Source organism: Emydura macquarii, unplaced genomic scaffold (assembly GCF_026122565.2).
Source record: "Emydura macquarii macquarii isolate MOO-44397 ecotype Brisbane River unplaced genomic scaffold, CSIRO-AGI_Emac_v2 contig_967, whole genome shotgun sequence".
Lineage (NCBI taxonomy): Eukaryota > Metazoa > Chordata > Testudines > Chelidae > Emydura > Emydura macquarii.
This window is the reverse complement of record NW_027131104.1, coordinates 187,297-206,308: the sequence shown is the minus strand read 5'-3', so window position 1 is coordinate 206,308 and position 19,012 is coordinate 187,297. Positions and strand designations below refer to the sequence as shown.

At 63.6% G+C, this 19,012-nt stretch overlaps 1 protein-coding gene across 2 annotated transcripts; it reads right to left on the bottom strand.

The window, feature by feature from the left end:
- Positions 1-502: 502 nt before the first annotated feature.
- On the bottom strand, positions 503-17,064 carry PDLIM2 (PDZ and LIM domain 2). 2 transcript variants are annotated; one of them, XM_067543737.1, is made up of 10 exons: positions 16,932-17,064; positions 13,733-13,902; positions 10,669-10,820; positions 6,794-6,863; positions 6,300-6,493; positions 5,990-6,074; positions 2,952-3,091; positions 1,976-2,121; positions 1,583-1,700; positions 503-825 (listed from the first exon to the last, which is right to left on the bottom strand). In XM_067543737.1, exons 2-10 carry the CDS (start codon positions 13,823-13,825, stop codon positions 627-629), a joined length of 1,197 nt encoding a protein of 398 aa, XP_067399838.1. In that variant the 5' UTR covers positions 13,826-13,902; positions 16,932-17,064; the 3' UTR covers positions 503-626. The 2 variants fall into 2 exon arrangements, with proteins under 2 accessions (XP_067399838.1, XP_067399839.1); XM_067543738.1 differs by having other exon boundaries at positions 13,733-13,854; positions 16,932-17,039.
- Between the last annotated feature and the right edge of the window lie 1,948 nt (positions 17,065-19,012).

Sequence of the window (19,012 nt, the reverse complement as noted above, 5' to 3'; positions counted from 1 at the left end):
CCCCCCTGCAACGTCCCCCGCACCTAAGTGTGTGAGCGCCACCCCCACCCTCCCCGCTGCACCCAGAGGTGCGCACAGCTCCTGGCAGCGCTACAGCCGTCCTGCAAGGCGGCTCTTTACGCTGGAGGAACCCTGGAGCTGGTGAGAGCTACGGGGCTGGCAGCCCCGGCGTCTGAACCCTCTGCCCAAAAGACAGGGAAAGCATCTCCCTGTTGATGTGTCAGACGAGGGCCAGACTCCACGCCCCCTTCAGTCCTTGCTGAGGCCAGGTTTGTGACAGCGCCTCGTGGACGCCGGCCTTTTAAGAAACAGGCTGAGAACCAGCCAGGCTCAGTGCTGCAGCTGGGCCATCACCCGCCGGGACCGGCTGAGCAGAGGGAGCTGGATTCGAACTGGTGACCTGGAGGCAAAAGGCCACCCTTTATCCCATCCCCAACCCCCGGGGCCACCCCCTGCCCTATACCTAGCAGGGTCCCTGAATCAGCCTCTCTCGATTGGCTAGAGGCTGGGGAGAAGCCAATCGAGGGAGGCCGAGAGCGGGACACGGCAGCGCGATTCCCAGCGCGGGACGTGGCGTTTGTGCTTGGCGGAAGCCCCAGCCCCTTGCTTTCCTCTCGGGCGGCAGCTCAGGACTCGGAGGAGACGGCCGTGGCGGCGGCGGCGCCCTCCCGGGGGCCCTGGTAGCGCTGGCGGGCGTGCTTCTCGCAGTACAGCTCCTCGCCCACCCAGAAGTGGCCCCGCATCTTCAGGTTGAGCCCGCAGTCGGCACAGATGTAGCAGGAAGGGTGGCGGTAGCGGCTCTCCTGGATCCTCACCGCCTGGTTCCTGCGGGAGACAGCGTGGCTGTGGTCGGCTGGGAGAGCGCTCGCCAGCAGGGTCCCAGCTCTCCGGACACCACTGCCCCCAGCTTCCAGAGCTACCCCTTCAAATCTCAGCAGGGTCAGCTCCACCTTCCATTCTTCCGAGCTACACACAAGCCGGTCCAGCCACCGGTCCCTGTCTGCTCTGTGGGGCCACGAGAGCCCCTGGCATTTTCCTCTGAACTCCAGTCAGGCTGCCCACCGGGGCCTTCCTGCAGCCTCCCTATGCGCACAACGCATGGAGAAGGACGACCGCGTGGCCACCCCATCCCTAGGGTGAACGCAGCCCAGCCCCACGCCTAGCCATGCTTTGGCCGGCAAAGGGACAGAGCGGCAGTAACGGCCCCTGGGCTCCAGCTGCCCACGTGGGTCTGAACCACCCCGGAGACCGGAGAAGGACAGATCCCATCTTGCTGCTCCCACCCGGGCAGCTTCAGGGGCTGTGCAGACATCCAGGAAGCCTTTGCAGATGGGGAAACTGAGGAATTGAACCCAGGAGCCTGGACTCTGACCACCAGGCTGACACCCTCTCCTACCACACAGAGAGGAGACCTTACCCGTGGGTGCCGGCATGGAAGCTGGAAGGACAAGGCACTCAGGACTCTGCTGCGAGTTCTCAACTGGGCCCTTCCACCCACGAGATCAGGGATAAATGGAGCTGTCAGCCTGAAAGCCCACTGAGGGTCTCTGGATCCTCCCACCCTCGCATTACCCACACTCACGTGATGCTGGTGCCGCACTTCTCACATGGGTGCAGTTTCTGGACCCCGGCCACGGAGCTGGTGACTGGCTTGTGGGGGCTGGGGGACAGCTGGCTGGGAAAAGGGGTTGTGGTACCCTCTGAAAAGGAGAACAAGGGAGACATTAGGATCCAGGATGTACTCCCATGTCCACAGGCCTTCCCCAGGCCCCCTGTCCTGCTCGTGGCCTCCCCACACACTGCCCTGGATCCCAGAAACGAATCCTCTCCATCCTGACCCTTCCATGCTCAGCCCCATCCCGTGGAGACTATCACACCTCTGCCCTTGTCCCGGCCCCTCTGCTCTCCATTTTCCAGACACCTGCCTGCTCCCTTCTTTACACCTCTGCTGCAGCTCCCCCCAGCCCCTGCTCACCTCTCCCATCAGTCTCCAGAGCCACCTGCAGCAGGCGGAAGGTGCTGGACTGCCGCGGAGCAGCCCGGGTCTCGCGGTTCTCCTGGATCATCTTGTAGACTTCAGAGTCCTCTTCCAAGCGCCGCATGGCCATCTCCGAGTCCACGCTGCGGAAAGAGCAGGCCCCGGGTACATAGTAGCCCAGCTGGAGACCAACAAAGAGCTCCCAACCACGTACAGCCCCTGGCACCCAGGCCGAGGCGTGGGGAGCAAGATCCCTGCCATATCAACTCTGCTAACCCACTGTGTGCAGCTCCCCACCCAGAAGCCTCAGCGCTCCAGAAAGGGGCAGGGGGTTCATCCCATCCCGACACAAGGGACATATAAGGTCCCCTCACCTGCCAAAGCCCCCAGCAAATCCCCTTCCTGTCCAGGAAGCCCAACAGCAGCCTGGCCGAGAGCAGGTGTTGAGACAATCCGATCCCCCCAGTGCGCCAGCTTGGGGACCCAGGGGTGACGGCTAACCCCTAATCCCGAGGGGCCTCTGGGGCCACGGCCTCCCATGGCTAGGGAGGAGCCAGGGAAGGACTGGCAGGATCCCCCCCTCGATCCCAACCAGGATGAGGCCCCCGCAGCTCCCATCCCAATGGACGAGAGACCCCTGCAGCTGAGCTCCACTCCCCACCCGTCACCCCCAGCCCCCGCCTCAGCCTCATCCTTCACCTATAGCCCCCCGGCTGCCCAGCTAAGGCCATTTACCTCTGCCTGACTCCCCTCCACTCCCCAGCTCAGTTCAGGGCTGGCACGGCTCTGCCCCTGCCCCTCCACCACCCCCTCCGGGCCCTTCGGTCAGCCTGGCTTACGTCTCACTTCCCCTGGCACCACCGGCTCCCCAGGATCCTGGAGGGTGACAGGCTGTTTCCCCACAGCCTCCTTCACTCGGGGCTGGGTCACCCCCCCTTCCCTGCCCAGGAACCGGCTGGCCAGCAAGGCTTACCTGTTGCGGTGGCAGTATGAGGGGGAGGCCCTGCCCGGGGCCCTCCCCATCTCCCAGGGGCCGTGGGGCGACGGTGTGCGGTTGATGGGAGGCAGAACTGCAACCGGAGAGCCGCTGGGGTGGCAGAAGCTCCCTCGCTCCTGAGACACGAGAGAGAGAGAGAGAGAGAGAAGGGGGGAGCGTGAAGAGCCGGACCCTGAACAAGGCGGAGGCAGGAGAACCAGGCAGCCACGCTAGCCAGGGGGTGCGGAACGTGGGGACCCAGGCTCCCTGAGCCAGGGCTCTGCTCACTGGGCCACGGCGCCCGTCCTGACGCCTTAGCGAGGGACGAGCCGAGCTGTGGATAGCAGCGAATGGCCCGTCAGCATCTGGGACGCCGCAGGGCAAGGGCGTGGGGTGCTTTGTGCAGACACCCAACGGGTCAATCCCGTTGTCACCCCACACCCCGAGGCTGGCCCTTTCACACCCACGCAGGGCCGCACTGCGTGCTCTGGCCGCTAGAGGGCATCCCCTGGCCTCCTGTCAAGCCGTCTCCTCCCCGCTGCAGGATCCCTTCCCAGCACAGCAAAGGGGACCCCCCACCCACCCCACCAGCTTGCAGGGGAGGCGGAGGCTGTGCGCTAGGGGCTGGATGCAATGAGCTGCTGTTGCTCACTCCACCCCACCCACCCCAGTCTCCCCCCCATCTCCACCCCAAAGCAAGCACGGATGTTCTGGGTAGTCACACCCTCTCGGAGCAGGGCTGCCTCATCGCTCTGGGGCCAGCTCCAAGGCCGGCCAGACCCTACCCCCTCCACGGGGAGTGGAAGGGAACAGGGCCAGCCCGGCCCCCCACCCCCTCAGCCGCAGCCCTGGCTGCTTTCTGCAAGGACCAGCCAGCCATGCAGGACCTCCCTTCGTCACAGCGCTGCCCGGCGCCCTCTCGGCCAAGGCTGTGCCCCAGCCCGGCGTGTGGCTATTTCTGGGTCGTGCCTATTTCCCCTGGCAGCTCCGGCCAAATCCAGGAGACACTCCCTCCACCCCCCCCAAAAAAAGCCTGTTATTTTAAGCCTGTGCACAGCTAGCACAGAAACGCTCTTCCAGCGGCATCTGCTCCCGTTTAACGGCCCTGGAGCCACAAGAAAGGCAAAACCCTGGATAAGTGGAAGCAAATGTTTCTGGGAGCAGCAGAGAAAGAGACAGACTTGAAAGAGCCAACCCCGCAAGCAGGCAGAGCCCGGCTGCTCAGCCTTCCCTCTTAGGAGGAGAGGAGAAGGGTCCTTTGGCAGGGGATCTGGCCGGCTCAGGTCTCAGCAAGGAGCCAAGCACGGAGCAGAGAGACCCAGAGCAAAGCAACCCTGGCGTTCCCCGGCAGCACCGGCTCTGTAGAGATCACTAGGACGACCTATCCCTCAGAGACCCTCCCCGCAGTTCAGCCTGCACTTCAAGGATCCCCCTTCCCGCCGGCAACGCTCTGGCCGCCACAACCCGCGCAGCGAGCTCTGGCCATGCCACCACCCCGCACGCCAGGCCCTGCAGTTAACTCGGGCATCCCAAAGACAGACCCTCGGAGAGCGGGGGGGCGTCATCAGGCAGGGTAGGGAAGCGAGGGCCAGGTGGGTTGGGTAACGGTCTAGGCAGCACGGTTTGCAGCTATGGAGAGCTGAGCCACGTGGCTTGAGGGACGCACCCCAGCCCAGCTCCCCCACAGTGGGGTCATGTCTCCCCACCTCGGATCCCACCCGCAGGCCCCAGCGCTTGTGTGTGGCCTCTAGGCAGGGATTTGCCCACCGGGGCCCAGAGACCAAAGCAAATAAACGCTGGAAAGGAGCGAGGGAACAAACAGGCAGGGGGAAGCCAAGGGTCTGCCGGGGCCAAGCCTGCTGCCAGCTGGAACGGACCGCGCTCCGGGGCCACCGCGCTTCCCAATTTGGGCTTGAAAAATCTCTCCAGCCCCAAGAAGAGAGAGAGAGCTAGGGAGGGGAGGCTGCCACAGAGCCGGGAGGAACACCACAATAAGCAGCAGCGTCCCGGCCCCGGAGAAACACGCTGGGGCCGCAGGAGGGGGCGTGAAGTAAGATGCTCGGCCACCAGGAAGTGGGGCATGCTAGGATGTGGCGTGGAGTGCATAGAACAGGCCCCCCCCACCCCCATGGGAGAGGGGAGGCCACTGGGTCTGAGATATAGGAGAGTCCAGGAGCCAGACCCCCCGGAGGGTTAGACCCCCAGGCTTGCCAGCACCTCACCCGGGGTGCAGGTTTGGCTAGAAAGGGGGCTTGCACGGCAACCAGCCTGGACCACGCTGCCCATGTACCTCTGGGATAGGGAAGGATGTACAGAGCCCAGGGTGGGCAGGGGGAAGGGCACCCTCCACTCCAGGGGCAGCAGGGGGGAGCCAGGCTCTGCCGGGCGCCAGCAGGAGGGGTGGGCTCACGGCTCAGGTGCTGGGCTGCAGCTCCCTGGACCCGCAGCTGAGGCGCCCGTGTGGACTGGCCATGAACACAGAGAACGTGCCCAGGTAGAGGGCACAGGGGCAGGCAGCATCCAGCAACGGGGGCGCGGGGTGTTGAGAAGAGATGGAACAACCTGCCTGAGAGGCAATGGAGCCAGCAGCTCCCCCAGGGAAGAGCAAAGGCTCCCTGGACCCAGCACGGTGTCTTCGCAGAGGCAGCCTCCCCTGCCAACGCCCCTGCCTGACATGCCCAGGGGAGCGCGCAGCATCTCCCCAAACTGGTTTCGCTTCCCCAGCCCTGAGCCGTTGCCTTGGAGACGCCCGGTAGAAACAGGCAAACATCCCCAGCCAGGTGCGCTGTTGCCTGAAGGGTCTGGGGAGGAGGCTGCAGCAGGGTAGCACCGGGGCCAAGCGCAGGGCCTCAAGGGGGCAGAAGCAGCAAGAAGGAGGCCAAAGCCCTCGTTCAGCCAGGAGGCTGGGTGGAGGGGACGGGCAAAGCTGGATGGACCAAGGACTGATGTGAACCTCCTGCCAGTATAAGCCCCTCCTGTTGCCACAGTGGAGCTCTTCCTCTCCCCTACAGCTACACCGGCGCCCCCCGGCTCACCTGTCTGCTTCCAGGATACTGGTGCCCATGGGGTGAAGAGGAGCGATCCTCAAAGACACTGGGAGAAGTGGCCAGAGACTGGAAGCTGAAAGGGGGAGAAAAAGTTTATGGGAGACCCATTTACAGGAAGATCACCAAAAGGCGTCATTACCCCAACCCTGTCAGACCTCGCCCCCCGACCTGTGGCATTCAAGCCCAGAAGCGTGGCACGCCCACACCGCCAGCGCTCCTTGCTGCATCCATTATCCCCACATTGTGCCTCTGCGCCAGGAGACCCCAGCGTCCACCTCTCTCTGGCTCTGGGCCTTACCTGCGGCTGCTCACCACCGCTTCCACTCTGCCCTCGGAGGGCAGGCCGGGCCTCTGGGGGCTGTAGGGGCTACTGGGCCGGTACCCAGGTGACGAGGATGAGAAGGGGCTGCCAGGCCGGGGACTGAGGGACACCGGGCTGGAGTAGGAGGACCTCACTGAGCTCTGGCTGCCGTCCCTGGTTCGCACGGCATCCTGGGGAAGCGAGAAAAGATCCCATCAGTCAAGCAGGCGGCGGGGGATGGACCAGTCAGTGGGGAACCTCCTCTGGGGTGCAGCAGGAAGGACCCTTGCGTGGGGAGAGGCTGCAGGGTGGGCAAATGCAGCGGTGCCCTGAAATCTAGGCACGGGGCCATTCACAGGCACAGCACCCTCCCGCTATGGGCAGGGCTTGGGGCCAAGAGATGGGGCTCCCACCGCCAAGTGGAGACGGAGGTTTCCTATCTCCCCAGAGTCTGGAGAAGGACCCAGTGACGAGCTGGGTGTGGGTCTTACCTGGAACCGCATGGCCAGCATCTCTGGAGAGCTCTCACCGTTGGTCTGGCTGGGAGAGAACGAGCGGGACCTGCGTGCCAGGGAAAGGAAGGAGATGGAGAGAGAGACTGGCATGGCTGGTCCCCGGTCCACCTTCGGGGCCTTGGTGAAAGCAGGGCTCAGCCCCACGCCCACCAGCCGTGGCATGAATCAGAGGAGGCGGCTGGCTAGTTCCCGCTCCCGTACTCTGCCCTGAGGCCATATTCCTCAGCATACTGCATCTGATAACCCCACACCGCCTTTTCCCTGGGGAAAAGCAGAGGAAGGATAGCTGGGAGCTAAGGCGCAGGCCGGGATACAGGAGACCCTGCTCTGCCACAGACTCTCTGTGCCCTTGGGCAAGTCCCTTAGCCCCTCAGTCCCCATCCGTCCCATGGGGACAAACATTAACCACCCATCATCTTGTTTATCTGGATGGTACGAAACAGTCTGTTCCCAAGGAGCTATTTAGGCACAGCACCCAGCACAACAGGGTTTCAGTGGGGTGCTCCGGGAATAGCTTCCCAAGCAGGGAGGAAGAACTCGGCTCACCCCAAAGGCCTCACTGCCTCACTCCGCCCAGCGCCCTCCCCATGCAGAGACTGAGAGCGGCACAGTTAGAAGGACAAAGGTTTAAGCAGGGCTTGTCCCGTCCCTACTGCTGGTCCCATCCGGGACACGCTGGATGCGGCCCCAGCTCTGGAGGCCGGCAGAGGGAAGAGGGGAATACAGGGCTGCGTTATATTCTCTCCCTCTCTAACAGGAACCCGCTCGGGGCTTTGATGTAGCCGGGAGCTGGAATTCATTAAGGGAAGTTAAATGGCGGGGGAGCCTGGAGGGGTACAATGGGACCACAGGAATGCAGCGCGATGGGGGGAGGCGAGGGGGTAAATCCCCCCGTATCCCGTACTCCCGAGAGCAGAGGGGCAGGGTGCTGGCAGGGTCCCTTGACGCCCCGAAGAGGACAGAACACGGGGACCAGCACTGCTCCCAGCGAACGGGGACAAACAGGGGTACCCCACTCAGCGGGGCACAAAGCCGACCGCTTGCCTCCTGCAGCCATAGCCAGTGAGAAGAGCACAGCTTTGGGGGCCCCTCCGCCCATGCCCCCACCCCCCCCCCCAGCAGACACCCCCCAGCGCCGCAGAAGGGCACAATGCTTTTACAGAGAGACGGATCCAGCCCCCCGTCAGAAGAGTCGCCGGGGGGAGCGCATGTAAGCTGGGGGAATGGGGGATGCGGGTGCAGCTCTGCTCTTCCCTGTGCTTTCGGGCTGCCACGCAGCTGTGGTCACCACGTGAAGGGCCGGAGCAGGTGAGGGGAAGGACCCCAGCCCAAGAGCTGCGGCTCCCCACCCCGGGGAGCCAGCGGGAGCCCGGGGACAGCGGGCCGGCCCTGGGGACAGGCGGGGAAGATGAGCCGAGGGGCCTGGAATGAGAGGAATGTTGCCTCCTGAGCCGCTCCGGCTGGGTTTGTGGGCTTTGGGCCACTTCCAAGATACTAGGAAGGTTTCCCACCCTTCGCCAGGAACCCGCCCCACGTCCCAGTCAGCTGGGGAGGGGAAGAGGACCCCGCTGCAGAGAGACGGGCTGCGGCAAGGGGCCGGCGAGGGGCTTCATAGGTGTGGCAGGGGTCTCCAGGACAGGCAGCCCCACAAGTGCATGCACTAGCCATGAGGGAACCAGGCTGCACACGTCCGTGCACGCACAAGTGCACGCAGCTTGTGCGCACACGCATCTGAGCGTGCTACTGCCGAGAGCAGATACGTGAGAGCCTCCGGGCTGGCCCTGGCTAGTGGCTGATCCGGGCAGGGGGACGGCTCAGCCCAGGATTTGGCCCAGCGCTCCCAGGCATGTCCTGACTCAACTGGGCAACCCCTGGGGCGGCAGGCCAGGCAGATGCCCTGGTCAAACAATCCCTTGCGAGCACTGCAGATGGTGGGGGAGGGCAGGGGCACAAGGAAGCTGTGAGTCAGGCTGGCAAGCGGCCGCGCCCAGGACGGCGGCGAGATATTTATAGGATGAGCCCATCACCCCCCTGCAAATAGGGCTTCAAGTTCCGGAGAGTCAGAGTCAGCAGGAGACAGCGCAAGGAAACTTTCCACCTTCCCAGCCGGGGCAGGGCCCAGCCACATGGGCCCAGCCTGAGCCGCCCGGCTTGCCACGCCCCCCCTCCCCGGCTCTGACCTGCCATGCTCATGCCTGGCTAGCTCCAAGGGGCGCAGGGACACTGCCGGCTGTAGCGCACCTTTCGGGGGAAGCCGTCTGGCCTTCCCTCCCCCTGGGTCGGGCTGAGACCGCGAGCATTGCACCGCCTGGGGCGGCGTCGATGCAAGCTGCTGCTGCCCGCTCATCTGGGCCAAGCAGGTGAATCAGGGAGGGTCCGTCTCAGGGGCGACCGAACTGACAGGCCTGCCATGTGGGGTCCCTCTCCTGCAGCTTGGCCATCCGGGAGAGCCGTGTCCAGCGCCACAGCCCGGAGGATAGCGGCCCCCAGGGCAGCTTCCACCGACAGGGGACTGCCCCATGCCGCAAGGGGCTGTCAGAGGAAGCCCCTCACCTGCCCTTCCCAGCGCACCACGAGACTCCCAGCGGGCAGAGGCTCACGTGCCGCTGGCTGGAACCCGTCAGACCTGGGCTGCAGGGCGGTAGCTGCCAAAGCTGCCTGCTCCACCCTGTGCACAATGCGCCAGCTTTTAAAAGCCGCCTGAAGGCGCCCGAGGCCAACAGCAGAGACGGCACCTCCCGAAGCACGGAGGAACAGACAAGGGAAACACACACTCAGCACCCCACCCGACAGAGCCCCAGCTGCACCCTGCGTGCCCCCCCCCCCCCCCAGCTCTGGGACAGTGCCCCATGCCCTCAGAGCCACAGCATCAAACCCAACACAGCAAGAAACAAAAACAAGACCCCTCTGTATCCCAGCCTTGCATTCCCCACGCAGGCCTCGGCCCCCTCGTCACGTAAACAGAGGGGGCTGGAGCCAGGTTCATCGCACAACCTCTGGCCAAGCTGGTGTGCTTCCGCCCTGGGGGCTGCACTGGTAAACAGTCCTCCTCCCTCGCTCTGCGTCCTGGTGCTGCAGGAGGCGCAGGCATTTACCAAGGAGCAGCTTGCAGAAGTGACCTCAGGCCGGTACAGGGCTGAGCCATTGAGTGGGGATGTACATAGCGCTGTCCTGATCAGTTAACTAACCCAGGGTTCATTAGCCCCACTGCGCAGCAGAGGAAACTGAGGCACAGAGAGGGGAAGTAACTTGCCCAAGGCTCCCCAGCGAGTCAGCATCAGAGCCGGGAAGAGAACCCAGGAATCCTGACTCCCAGCGCCACCCCTTAGACCAGGGGTTCCCAACCCACAGCCCCCAAGCCAAAGCCCGGAGGGTCTTTCAGAGCACCCCATGGCTCCCCTCCCCTGGCTGCAGAAGAGAGCCGCTGCCTAGGGACCCAGGTGGAGCGTACGGGGCTACAGGACGCACGCAGTTTCCCTGCTGCAGCCAGCGGGACAGGAGATCCTCCTTGCTGAACTCCTTCCCTCTGGCTGCAGTGGGGGGAGAGGCGCTGCTGGCAGAGACGGGTGGCCCTTCAAGGTTGTAAAAATTATATTTGTGGCCCTCGCGCCAAAAAGTTTGGGAACCGCTGGCTTGGCCTTGCTGCTGTGATGAAGAGACCCTGGGATGGAACCTGCTAGTTTGACCTTGCAGGACTCCAGAGCAGCCAGATTTCCCCTCCACGCCCCCATGCCGTACCACTCCCCCAGCACACAGGGACGGGGAATATCAAAGCCAGGCCGGTGAGCAGCTCCCTGCCCTGGGGAGGAAGAGGGAGCCGCACGGCATGCACGAGCGCCAGGGGACCTTACCTGGCCACCTGGAGCTGGAGCTGGCCGGAGCTCTGCTTGATCTTGTTCTGCGCCTCCACGTTGAGCATCTCGGCCGTGCTGGCGCCATTGATGGAGACGATGACGTCACCAGGTCGGAGGTCACCTGCAGCCGCCTTTCCGTGCTCGATCACCTGCAGGGCAAGGGGGCGGGCGGGGAGGAGACACCCAGGCATTACTGCTCAGAAACAAACCACAGTGCCAGGGGCAGAGACCTTCCTGCAGCGCCAGGCACCTCAGGCAGAGACACCGCCACCGTCGCCAGCGCCTTGGCCCACGGAGCAGCGAGAGGGAGTGGGGGAGATGAGCAGGGGGCCCTCCCAAGAGACACACTGGCCCAAGCTTAGCCCTGCCCGGGACTTGCATTTACTGCCACCAACTTCAGCTTTTTCCCCAGCTTGGCTTCTCTGCAGGACCTCCTCCAGCCCGGCTGGCCAGAACCACGCTAGCTGTAACACATGGGAACTCCGCAGTGAGGACCAGCCCCAAAACCCCACGAGTCAGCAGCCATTCCTCCGCGAGCCCCAGGATTCCAGCCGGCCCATAGAGCCCCTCCCGTGCAGGAGCTTCCCGGACCTTGTCCTTAGAGTCTGGGGGGGGGGGGGGGGACCATCCCTGAGCTGGGAACCAGACCGCACCCAGATACCCTGCAGCCCTTGGGAAGCGGCTGTCAAAACGAGGCTGCCGTGCAGGGAGCAGACCTGGGGCAGAGGACTCCCCATGCACCCCTCACCTTATTCCCTGCGCATGCGAGGGGGTCCCAGAGCATTCGTTCCCTTTCAAGACCCTACAGAGCCAGGCTCCCTCTCACTCACACTGGCGTGTCTCTGCACAGCTACCCCCCACCACCCCAGGGCTCCGCAGAGACAGACGCCTGGGCGGCCAGAGTCCAGTTTTATAATGAAACCGGACAATAAAAAAAGCTACATTTCAATAGTTAAGGTTGCACAGTCAAGCACTCCAATGACAGGAAATGCCAGAATTAAGGTTGCCAGGGCAACCTTCATTTGAGCCTCTGTGCACCATCCAGTCGTTAATTACACAGTCACATGCAGAGAAGTCCTGCCTGGTTCAGTGCCCAGGAGGGACAGAGCACAAGGAAGCTGGGCGCTATTTCCTTTTATCCCCCTCACGCACTGTGTAGCCCCAGGCATTATTTACTGCTCACTATCCCAGCCCTGCTCCCAGTACAGAATTAGTAATTTCCTCATGGGCTTTTTTCCTAGTGATCTCATTGTTGTCTTAATTCTTTGCAAATGTTAATTAACATAAATTCATGGAGCCCGGGGCGCGAGGGGGTGGGATGACCCCCACCCCCAATCGTAGAGGTGGAAAAATGAGGCACAAAGATTAAAGCCAAAATTGTCAACTCATTTTGGTGTCCAATTTGAGACATCTGGGACCTGATTTTTCAGCGCACTCAGCAATCTGTGGCATATTACGTGCTCACAGCTCAGAACTGACTTCAGTCACAGCTGGGAGCGCTCACATCTGGCCCTAGCGTCTCAAGTCAGGCACCCAGAAAATGAGGAATGCACAATTAGTGACCACACACCAAATGTCGGGTGTAAGTGACTTCCCCAGCAACACACAGAAACTCTGTGGCAGAGGCAGGGATAGACTCCAGGGCAGCATTCAACCACCGTAGCCACGAGACCCTCCTTTCTATTCCAGCAGCCCCCTGCCTGGCTCATTCCACACCTCGGCAACAAACGAGGCAAATTCCACTCAGAAACTGCCAACCTGTCTCAAACCCTAACCCAGCGGGACCATCTCTAAGGATGTGGGGGGCATTCAATCTCCACGGTCCACTTAGTCCTTGGCCTCTCTGCTGGGGCTACCAGCCAGGTGCCAGTGACCGGCACATTAGGGGCCAGACGGGCAGCAGGCGTAAAGGGCTCTGTCACAGTCAGCCTGCTCACGGGTCCCAGCTGGTGACTTGCAGAAGGCCCCACCTCCCGGTCATGATCTCCCCCCGTTCCCCCCCAATTGAGGCCAAGTTTACAATGGACTCCAAGGCCAAGGGCAAAACAACAACAGAAAGAAATTCCTCTTGGCCGGGAACGATGTCAGGGCTGGTTGTTTTCCTCCACACACGTGCACCGGGCGGGGGGGGCTTCTAGCCGGTTCCCACAGAGCCGGATTTCTCAAGGACAGTAAACAGGATCTCTCGGCACAGCACCCCACTCAGCAGGGAGCTGACTCCCTCTGCAGCCCGTCCTTCGCCGACGGGACGGCGGGTGGCTGCGGCACGGGTGACGTAGAGAAGGACACGCCAGCAGAAAGATGCACGAGAGCCAGATTATAATAGGGAGCCGAGGGAAATCCACAGGGGGCTCACCCTAGGATCAACCCCCGCCAGACCCCACGCTGCCTGGGAGCCGGACCAGTGCCTGGCCTCTCCTCTTCCAGAGCCCCACAGGGAGGCACCTGCAGCATCCCTGCTGAGAACAGCTTCCCGCTTCTTCACGTCACCTCCTGGACTGCCTGCTCTCCACCCGGGGCTCCCTGAACCACCATAGCTAGCCCAGCACACGCCACCTGCCACTTAGCAGAGAGAGCCAGAAACTCCAGGCATCCCACTGGCTTCCCGGCTCCCATTCAAGCAGCTGCTTCCAGAACACACAGCCCTGTGCCCAGCAGGGGCTCAGCTACCCGGCTCTCTGCTCCTCACCAGCCACGATCCCTTTGCTGAGACCCCAGACGCGCCCACACCCCTTAGCCCAGTGTGGACACGGCAGCATGCCTTGACGTGGGTTAAGCTGGGCGTGGCACATCCTGGGGGGAGCCTAGCTTTAACTCAGCCAGTTTAACATGCCTGCACTAGCCGCTGCCTTTGCCAGCCCATCAGAACCTGTTCACCTCCAGGGCACGGGCAATGCTCCCCTCTTCCAAGGCGCTTGTGCCAGGCCATACAGGGATTCAGTGGCAGGGCCAGGGCTAGAACCCAGGAATCCTGGCTCCCGGCCCTCTCCTGCTCCAGTGACTGGAGCACACTCCAGCACAAGCAGGCAAACCCCAGGACAGATCATGTGGATGCTCCTACCTTGGACACAACGATGGGCTTCCTGAAGTCCCTTCCTCCCGTGATACGGAAGCCCCAGGGGGCCGGGCCAGTCAGATTCACCGTCACTGACATGGCGACTCCACGGACAGTCCCTGGAGGATCTGGAAATGGAACGAAGCCAGCGCGTCAGGGCTGGGGGGCAAGGAAATCTGGGGAGCAGAGAGGGACAAGCTGAACCCAGCAGCATGAGAACTTTAGTCTGTTGGGGAGTCAGGGGTTGAGAGAGAAAGATCTTTTTTCCCCCCTCGCCCAAAGACCCAGAGCAGGTCAGTGGCAGAACAGGGAACAGAACCCGGGAAGTTCCTGTCCCACTGCTCTAAGCCCTCGATGCCACTCTCCTCCCAGGAGTCCTGACTCCCCACACCTCCAAGCATTAGTTCCCACTCCCCTCACAGAGCCAGGAACAGAACCCAGGAGCCCTGACTCCCAGTCTCCTTCCTCCAACCCCTAAATCAAAGCAAGACCCCCCCCTGCCCAGCAGCCATCCGGGCCCTCACCCTGGGTCGCCCTCTCTTGAAGGACAATCAGCGTGCTGCCTTCAGAGACACGCGATTCGTTCCTTCCGGGGAAAGACAGAGCAGTGTCTTGTGCTGTCACACGCTGGCCTCTGCCTTCCTGTCGCAGGCCCGATACCAGCCAATAAGGCCATCGGTTTCCTTTCCTAACCACAAGCTGCTGGGGTGGATGGAAGGGGCTCCAGGCAGACACACACTGCAGACAGGCTGCTGGTTCACAGGGCCTGCCCCAGCACCTCCCAGCCCTGCAGGGGAAGGGCAAAGAGAACAGGGCCGGGGATCGCCCTGCAGAGGGATCAGGCACACTGGGGAAGGCACTGATCGGATGGTGCCAGCATCAACCAGTGCGGCAAAGGGTCCCCGCCACACCTCAAAGCCCTTTTGCAAATCCAGAAAACTGGTGCATTGGCAGAGACGCCCACTGATAAACACTACACTGTGGGGTGAGCCGGCATGCTGTGGGGACGGGGGGCATCACACACAGCAGGCTTGGGGCAGACGGGGGGACAAGGGGAGCAAGCTAGATTCAGGAAGGAACCCAGCTAAGAACCCTGCGGGGACACCAGGGAACAGGGACCGAGACACGGCACAGGAGTTGGCATAGCCGGGGACCAAAGGGGAGCGAACTCAGGGAGGGAGGCACCAGGAGAACAGTGCCAGGCTGTAGGGCCAGGACCCGGGGAAGACAGCTCGGAGAGGCCGGTGGCAGAACAGACAGATGGGGAGAGCTGACCCACAGCGTGAAGGTGTGCTGGGGAGAGGGCATGGGTCTGGCAAGGGGCAGACGGTAACAGTGCAAGGGCAGGTCCCTGAAACTTGAGTAGGCGGGAGATGGTGGGAGCAGAGACTGCACAGCTCCCAGGACCAGGGGAGGGGGACAGAAGAGGCCTCGGCTGCAGGTCCAGCAGCTCAGTGTTGCAGGGCTGGGCGGTTTCCCCACCCCTGCACTGGCAGGAAGCAGAGACGCGACAGGAAGTTTGCAGCCACAGGTTTGAGTCATTTGCTCCTGTGGTTCCAGTAGGCGCTGCTTCTGCTCCCCAAGCCCTCCCCGGAGAGGATGCTGGTCTGACATCTCCGTGCACCCCCCCCCCACCCCTGCTGAGGCAGGCTGCGTGGTGTCTGGGCCGAGAGAGCCTGTCCTGACGGGACGACACAACAGCCCAGGGACCTCAGCTCGGCAGGGCCACCCCGAAGGGCACATGAAGAGGCAGATCTGGGCGGCGCCAGGGCGGCAGAGTTCAGCCCACTGGCTCTGCCCGTGTCTCAGCCCACCTTGCGATTCCCTTCCCTACACAGGAAGGAAGTCCCCTCCCGTCCCCTCCAGCATGCAAAGGGTCAATCCGCCTGGCGCCACTCCTCTGCCACGGGGGCAGCAGCCCCACTGCACAATGCTCCCCCACCTCTGAGCGGCTGGAGTCGGCAGGTCAGACGTAGCCCCGAGCGCCCCAACCCCTGCGAGCCGACCTCGCACACGGGGCCCCCTCTCCAGGGAGGCTAGGTTCAGACGCAGCGTGGCGGGAAGCAGGGCCCTGACACCTCTTCCATAACCGTCAGGGAAACATCTTAAAAATCCCAGGCACACAAAGAAGGGCTTGAGAAACTGCCGGGAGGAATTTCCTGTGCTTGGCTGTGCAGCACCCGTAGGAAGAGCCGCCACGACCACCAGACACAGATGTGCCCTGTGCCTGGCAATCCTCTCTGGGCTCCAGCAGGCCCCCCATGAGTGTGGGGAGACAGACAGAGGCAGGGAGGGGGAGAAGGACTGAAATCACCACCCTCAGCAGCAGGGTAGGCCTGTATGCCTAGGAGAGAGCTCGGACAGGGGCACAGCGAACCAGACGGGACAGAGCACGAGATGTGGGCGCCAGGATGGGGCACTATCTCGGAGCTCTGCACCCCACAGACCCGGCCACTGCCTTCCACCTGCAAGCTCACCAGCGCCTAGCGTGTCCCCAGAGGCCTGATTTGAGGCTCCGGAGATACCAGGGGTGCTGGGCAGAGAAAGCCGCCGCCGGAGGGGACTGGCTAGCGTGGGCAGCCGTGTGGCTCACGCGCTGCGTGGGCGGCACGGCAGAAGGAGATCGCCCCGGGGTGGGTTGGCATCCCGCAGCCGTCGGGCTGGAACGGCTCCTCAGAGGGCAACGGCGGGGCGGGGAAGGGGCTGGGCTGTGAATAAAGAGCTGGGGCAAAGCCGGACTGGCCAAGGGGGCAGGCCGGCGCCCTGGTGGGAAGGGGAAGCGGGGCGGGAGGGGAGGGGAAGCCAGGCGGGTGGCAGGGCTCCTGGCCCTGGGCACAGGGAAGGAGACACAGCCCATGGACTAGACAGGCTGAGAACAACTCCAGCCCCGGCCCAGCCTGTCATTACCCTGCCCAGGGACCGGATCCAAGTCCGCCGCGCAGCAGGCGAGGGTCAGAGTCCAGCGGGGCCAGGCTGCAGGGGCACCTGCCGGGGGAAGGAGGGAGACCAGCGTGTGCCTGCAGCCCCCTGCCCGCGGGGCCCACCCCCAGCGTGGCAGGGCAGGTGCGGGGAGCCCAGGGCGCTTTCGGACCGGGGGAGGGGGGGTGCATAAGGCAGAGCCCCTGCATTGGGGATGCCTGGCCACCCGCGCTGGGGGGTGCAGAGGGGCCCCAGCAGCTGCCCCGGTGCAGCCGGGGGCGCTTACCTCGGGGCAGAGACGCCGCCTTCCCCCCGGGCTCCCCGGCCAGGGAGCAGCCGGTGCGGAGCGCGCAGCCCCCGCCGCTCTCGGCTCGGCCAGCAGACAGCGCGGCCCGGGCTGTGCTCCGCGGGCAGGGGACGGGATGGGACGGGACGGGACGGGGCGGCCCGGCGCTCGCAGCCTCCGCCCGCCCGGTGGGCAGGGGCCGGCCGCGCTAATGAGACGATTGGAGCGGCGTGTGCCGGCCCGGCCCGGCGGCGCCCCCTGGCGGCGCAGCCCCGCCCCTGCCGCCCGGCCCGCGCCCTCCCCGTCTTTGCTCTGGTTGATGCGGGGCGCAGCGGGGAGAAGTGTGTGTGGGGGGGGGGGCCTTGCACCCCTGGCGCTTGCACCCGCCCCGCTCCGATTTGCAAAAGGTCCACTGAGGAGCAGCCACTCCCGGCTGAGATCAATGGAAGCCGGGCCCCTAAATCCCCTTCCCAAGCCGGGCCGAAGTCAGGTCTGGGGGCGGGAGGTGGGCGCCTGTGTCACCCCACCGCTTCGGGCACCCGGACCCCAAGGCGGGGGGCACTAGGCCATCGCAGCAGCTGGCTGCCGTCCTGCAGGCCGGCGAGGAAGCTGCTTGCGAGAGCGAGGGGATGGGGGCCCAAGACTGGCCCCGGAGAAGAGAGATTCTCACTGGCCCCGCGCTCTGATGGGGCCGGTGGACAGACACCGGCACGGGCTGCCCGTGCTCACCAGAGGATGGACGTCGCTGTGAGAGCGCCGCGCTCGCTCAAGGCGGGAATCCCTGGATGGAAATCTGCAGCCGGCCCCCAGGCTGCTGCTCAGACTAGCCCGTCACTGGAATGGCTCCTGTGGTCCTTACGCCCCACGAGAGGGGGCCAGCCGACGGACAGGAGAGGGTGCAGGGGCCTCAGAGGCTCACGCGATCCTTCCCCACCTTCCCAGCTCTCCTCTGTAGCCACCTGTCCCCGCCCCAGGCCTCACTGCCCTGCGCTCGTGACCTCAGAAGAGCCGGATGGCAACAGCGAGGTCACAGCACTGTTATCTGTGCTGAGGAACTCTGCCCAGCCTCACGCGTGTGGTATTTCTCTTCCCATTCCTCCCCCCTTTCGCTCCTGGCCCCACATCGGGGTGGCGGCAGGTTGAGGGAATGCCTTGTTGGATCCCCTACAATGAATTGGCTCCGTGCGTGGGCCACTGCCTGCTGCTGGAGGGAATGAGAGGTGCCCATCTGCGTGGCCTTACGCTACACGGCTGCCAGAGCCTGTCCGTTCGCTCAAGTTGCAGGGGCCTGTGATTTCCAGGAGGGAGATGCGAGGTCTGCGCATTGTGCTGCTGTGTGAAGCGCTATAGCACGTAGCGGAGTGACAGGAGGGCTGGACTCCGCAGGGTTGTTACCATAGCCCAGCTCTTCCCTCCCCATGGCAGCCTGCAGTCCTCAAATCCTGACCGGCTCTGCTCGGCCCTTCACCCTCCCCTGGACCTTGAACCAGGAGAGCCTGTCGGCTCTGGGGAGACATTAACGAGCCAAGGCCATTTCAAGTTTAAAATTCCAGGGGGGTCATGGGGGCATCCCTCCCCCCAACTACACACCAATAAAGAGGTACGTGGAGGAGGCCTGGAAAAATGCTCCCAATGCACTGCCAGCACAGAACAAGTGCATTCCACCAGCGCCATCACGCCCTTCTGTGCACAGCTCCGCTGAAATGCAGCCACCTCGGGACTTGTGGGAGGGGGGGGGCCTGTCACACAGCACGGCAGGTGTGTGAGGGGGAACCTTGGCCAAAGGCAAACCAGCGGTTCAGGGAAATGCGCTGGAATCTTTAACGGGAAGGCAGGGCAGAGGGAAGCGGGGTTTAAAGTTCCACACTGATAAACTGCCTGAAACGTGGGTTAGCTCCTTCAGAAGGAGAGCAAAGCGCTCTCAGGCGTTGAACCTGTGGCTCTAGGGAGTCTAGGTCTGCAGGTACATAGCACTGCCTGGAGACTCTATTCTGCAGCCATGCAGTCCGGAAGGGCTGATGTTGCATCTGTAATTACAGCTCCTCCCGCATGGGTGCCAATCTGAGGACCACCCACCCCGC